Source organism: Arachis ipaensis, chromosome B07 (assembly GCF_000816755.2).
Source record: "Arachis ipaensis cultivar K30076 chromosome B07, Araip1.1, whole genome shotgun sequence".
Taxonomy (NCBI): Eukaryota; Viridiplantae; Streptophyta; class Magnoliopsida; order Fabales; family Fabaceae; genus Arachis; species Arachis ipaensis.
In genome coordinates, this window is record NC_029791.2 from 2270649 (window position 1) to 2276246 (window position 5598).

General features: G+C 34.8%; 2 protein-coding genes across 2 annotated transcripts in view; one reads left to right on the forward strand and one right to left on the reverse strand.

The window, feature by feature from the left end:
* LOC107609059 (adenylyltransferase and sulfurtransferase MOCS3) lies at positions 353 to 3769 on the forward strand. Its single transcript, XM_016310890.2, has 11 exons — positions 353 to 687; positions 819 to 911; positions 1061 to 1116; positions 1252 to 1316; positions 1474 to 1548; positions 1696 to 1774; positions 2305 to 2343; positions 2441 to 2549; positions 2694 to 2812; positions 2985 to 3101; positions 3189 to 3769. Exons 1-11 carry the CDS (start codon positions 444 to 446, stop codon positions 3576 to 3578), a joined length of 1386 nt encoding a protein of 461 aa, XP_016166376.1. The 5' UTR covers positions 353 to 443; the 3' UTR covers positions 3579 to 3769.
* The window catches only part of LOC107609061 (aspartate carbamoyltransferase 1, chloroplastic), a gene marked incomplete in the record, with an annotated part of 3206 nt that continues 1371 nt past the window's right edge, over positions 3764 to 5598 (reverse strand). Inside the window, 4 exon segments of the mRNA XM_016310891.2 lie at positions 3764 to 4110; positions 4399 to 4635; positions 4901 to 5074; positions 5565 to 5594. Coding sequence (XP_016166377.1) covers positions 4003 to 4110; positions 4399 to 4635; positions 4901 to 5074; positions 5565 to 5594 — 549 coding nt within the window.

Consider the following 5598-nt stretch of genomic DNA (forward strand, 5'->3'; position numbering starts at 1 on the left):
AACCATAAACACCCCTCTCTATAATGCATCAAATTTCCACACAGATACATCATATATATATATATATATATTAATTTGTAAAATACATGACATATCTATAAAATATAAAAAAAATGAATTAAGTGATAATAATATATCAATATTTTATCCATATTAATGTACAAATTAAGATCTCTAATATTTTCCATTATGTAAATCATTTTTAAGAACTTTTACATTAATATTAATGACGCATATTATTTTAAATTTATTTAAAAAATATATATTAAAAATAAGATTGAATTTATTGACCCATAATTGTATTTGTATATAATAACTTAACCAAGTGAGTGACATAATTTAATATTTAAAAAAAAAAAGAAAACCCTAATTATTAGTTGGGTTTAGGGTTTTGAGCGATTAAGCAGAAAGAACCCTGAATTGAAGGTCACCTGAGTCTTGAAATGTCGTCGGAGACGCAGGAAGCAGAGGCCTCTCGGATTCGGCGGCAGATCAATGAGCTCAAGCAAGAAAGGGACACAATCGACGCCAAAATATCTGAGCTTCAATCTCAGCTGAACCATCTTCATCTCAAAAACGGTGTCGTATCCAATGGTGGTTCTTCGTCGCACTCATCAAACGCTTTGGAGCCTCACATGATCTACAGATACAGTCGTCACCTTCTGCTTCCTTCCTTTGGTGTTCAAGGTCCTCAAAGTTCTCATTTTTCTCACTTTCACTTTCACTTACATATATATTTGATTTTATCATCATCATCATCATCATCATCATCATCATCATCATCATCATCATCATATTACAATTGAGTTGTATTGCAGGTCAGGCAAATCTGTTGAATGCATCAATTTTGGTTGTGGGAGCTGGAGGATTGGGTTCCCCTGCATTGCTATACCTTGCAGCTTGTGGTGTTGGTAAGTTCTTGTGATCATGCTTCAATAAGTGTTACCTTATAGTTTTTGTTTTAGTTCATTTTATACTTCAAAGTTCAAGCTTTTTCCAATAATATGTAGGATTGTGTATATACTCTTTTGAGAGCTTATGTTTCAAAAATTATTCTCAGGTCGGTTGGGTATTGTAGATCATGATGTGGTTGAGCTGAATAATATGCATAGGCAGGTACATGTTTGCACTTTTGCCAGAACAAACTGTTAATGTGTATAGTGTGTTCTTTTGTGTTCCAAGTTCATTTACTGAATTTGTTTATAACCCTGCTGCTATTGGTGAATTTGGCTTGTTCATGCTGTATTTCAGATTATTCACACAGAAGCATATATTGGCCAGCCGAAAGTGAAATCTGCTGCTGCTGCTTGTCGCTCGTATGATACTCTCTTACCTAAAATTCATTGCATTGATTTTCAAGGAGAGACTGAGACGAAATCCCCATATCAAGTTTACTCGAATTGCTTGTAATAGTTGCATCGCTGTTCTTAGAACTGATTTATTTGTTTATTTATTTTTTGTATGGAATATCAGTATCAATTCCACTATTCAGATTGTGGAGCATCAAGAAGCTTTGCGGACCTCCAATGCTTTGGAAATACTAAGCCAGTATCCTTGCTGTAATGGGATTAGTTTTTTCCTTGCTTGGGGATTCTCATCCCTCTGTGATTACCTTTCATTTCATTTGAATATTTTCTTTTAATTTTTTATGTCGGTGAATCCTGGTGGTTTCCATGACTCTCAGCATTTTGTTAGATATGATATAATAGTAGATGCTACAGATAATGCTCCTAGCCGGTACATGATCAATGATTGCTGTGTGGTACTAGGAAAGGTAAATCCTAATGGTTTGTACTGAGTGACTTCATTTGAATTTGGTGTTATCTGTGCTTTTGTGTTGATACTTTAAATTTTTGTATTTCCCCCAACAAATGTCCATTGCATGTCCATATGGTTATTGTTGTTTGGTTTGTTACTTTGTGCAATTACCTGTGTCAATTCAGCAAAGAAGTCGTGTTCAAACTTCAAAATGTGAACTTTCATATTTATCCACGAACAATATTTAGAGTTTGAGTTGGATTATTTATGCTATAGATTATGGGGAATTTCTAAACCTTTTCAAGAAGTATATATGATATTATGAGTTGTTGCCTTTGAAATCTGTGATTTATCTCACTGGGCTTTAAAATTTTAGAACTCATTATAAAATGATACGACATTTAAATATTTTGATGAGTTCTACATGTTTTAAGGTTTCACATATTCATGTGCTTTGGGTGCATACATATATAAATGGTTTAAAGGAAAGCCTATGTTTCTTCAACTTACTTTTTTGTATTTATTGCTTTTGTGTGTTACATGCAGCCTCTTGTATCTGGTGCTGCACTGGGATTGGAAGGGCAGGTATATGTCTTTATTAGCATTTTTTAGTATTTCGAGGAGTATCACACCAAAGTTTTTGATAAATTTCAGAGTTGGTTAATGAAAACTTGTGCTGCAGCTCACTGTTTACAATTATAATGGTGGTCCTTGCTATCGATGTCTCTTTCCAACTCCACCACCTACAACAGCGTGCCAAAGATGTGCTGATAGTGGAGTTCTAGGAGTAGGTAAATTTACCCGTGTATTCATGAGCCAAATCAGTTTTAGTACTCTTTCATTTATGATAGCAAAAAGTTGAATCTACTTTAGTTTAGTCGTTCCATTATTTTCTGACAATCTTTTATTTTATTATTTTTTTTTTATTTTTTCAGTTCCTGGTATAATTGGTTGTCTCCAAGCTCTTGAAGCAATCAAGATTGCAGCATCTGTTGGTGAAACTCTCTCAGGAAGGATGCTTCTCTTTGATGCATTGTCTGCAAGGATTCGAATAGTATGTTAAATAACTCCACCACTCTGCTTATTGTGCACATATTTACTATCTCCTGCAAGATGGAACCTATATAGGCCATAAATAATAAATCATTTTTTTTTTGGGTAACTTTTTGGTTGACATGATACTTCAACAAGAGCTTTTATGGTTACTGATTATGGTTATTTAACAGGTCAAAATTAGAGGAAGATCCATGCAATGCGAAGCTTGCGCAGAAAACACAACCTTTAAGCAACAGCAATTCCAAGAATTTGACTATGAGAATTTCACTCAAACTCCCTTGTCTGTGGTATGACTTCGTTGATGCTCAGCTTATGCTTCCAAATCCTTTATATTTACATTATATCTTTTCCAACTTAGTTGTGTATATACCCAGGGTCCTTTGAGGCTAAACCTACTTGCCACTGAATCAAGGATCAGCAGCAAGGAGTACAGCGACATAGTCCTTAACAAGGAACCGCACGTGCTACTCGACGTTAGACCAGGTCACCATTTCAAGATTGTATCACTCCCCAAATCTCTCAACATTCCTCTGTCAACTCTAGAGACTAGGTTGCCTGAAATATCAACAGCTCTGAAGAAAGAGGAAGAGAAAGGTGTAGCTTCTGGCTCAAGTGCACAATTGTATGTTATATGCAGAAGGGGAAATGATTCTCAAAGGGCTGTTCAGTATCTTCAGAAAATGGGTTACACTTCTGCCAAAGATATTGTTGGGGGATTAGAGTCTTGGGCCCATAATGTGGATCCAAGCTTCCCTACATATTAGCTTACCCTTATGGGCAATGTATACTTTCATCAAAATTACACTTTTGATCCAGATAGCCTTCTCTGTAGGCAGTTATGTACTCTTTTCTATTAAGGATGCCCTTTTAATTTTTCTTTGGCTTATAGTGTATGCATGTTACTTCTTTTGTAGAGTTTGTTTAAATTTGGGTGGTTTTTGAGTATTGGTTGAAATGAGCCCTTCATAATTTCTCTTGCTATTGGAAGTGCTTTTTCTTTTCTGGCTAGGAAAAAGATGGGTTGCATTTCACAAGTTATTTTACTAATGTCTACCAAAACTAGTATTTTATATTTTTATTACTACTACTATAAATATTCCCATGAAGGGAGACAACAGCATAAAATGTACCAATTACACCCAAAACAACTTGAGGTTGGAACATCATTTGGAAAGTAAATGCAACATTTTACCAACCAAGAAGCAAAACCTTTAAAAGGGCCATCCTAATATATAGACCATTCTTTGCTTGCCTAAAGTAAGCAGCTCTTGGATCATCATCAACATCCACAGTAATCTGCATTGAATTTACAGGATCAATTTAGTTCATATAGTATTGAGAAAGGTGACTACTCTCGTGAAGATGATAATTAAGATGTTAAGTAGTTTAGTTAAACATGTCAAACTATCTAATGATTTGTAACTATCATTTTCACATGAAATTTTTCCGTCGGTAGTCACCTAAAAAGAAATTGTTTGGTATACAACTCTAAGCAGTGCAAAACTCTTTCAATGTCAGGCATATATCAATTCAACTCTAAGCTTATGTTCATAAACAAAGTACAATGCATATAAATATGCTTACCTCATCAAGTCTAGGAAGAGGATGCATAACCACAGCATGTTTTTGCATCACATTCAGAACATCTTGATTCACAATGTACTTGCCTCTTGCTTCTTCATAAAGGTCAAATCTCTCTCCAAATCTCTCTTTCTGAATGCGAGTTTGGTAAACCACATCACACTTTGAAGCCACTTCCATCAAGTCACCACTTTCCTCCCACTCCACACCCTTTGATGTCAAATAATATTTTATGTCATCCTATAAAAGAAACACCATAACTCATCATTTTAACTATGGACAACACTATGATACACCAAATTGAACCGGGTGCATTATGCACTATATTTGAACCATTGAATTATCTTAGTGCATGATGTACTGAGTTTAATTAAGTGCCTTTAAGATATTGCTTCTAATGCTGTAACTCATCATTTCAACCATGAGGGAGTAGCACCATGATGCACCAAGTTCAATCTAGTGCATTTAAAAGAAGAATGCCATATCCACCATTTGCAACAGTTACCTTCATTTTAACCACCTCAGGAGAGACAAAATAAATTTTCACATCCTTATACTTGGCAAGTAAGTATGCTAGTGACCGAACCGTCCTTCCATTAGCAAGGTCTCCGACGAGTCCAACTTTAATGCCATCAAGTTTTCCAATCTCTCTTTCAATGGTATAAACATCCAGCAGTGCCTAATCAAGGACCAGGTTTTGAAAATCAAAATTGTAACGAATGCAAAATGGTATATATCATTCTTCTATCATTCAAATTGTTAGAGAATATCGTAAAAGAAAAAAAGTTTGGCTAACTTTTTCTGCTAAAATCCCATTGTCAACAAAATAGTTATCTAAATGTTTATGTGGCAAAAGTAACATATTCAAGTGATTTTGTTCATCAAGAAATTTGATTTCCACCAAACAAAGTCTGGCCAATAATAAACTTGTTCATTGAATCTCATTGTTGTGCTTTCACATAATTTCTCAGCAGCAAAAGCTTATCTATTATATAGAAATACTTTTTCATGGATTAAACAAACATAAATTGTAAAACACATGCCATAAATGAAGATGAATTTATATGGTGAAGCCAGAGACTAGGATCTTGGAACAATGTATCATCTTCCTATCTAACAAACAATGCATCATAGCATGTTGCTGAAGAGTCCATATCTATATAATATACCTGTGTGGGATGCTCTCCTGGTCCATCCCCGGCA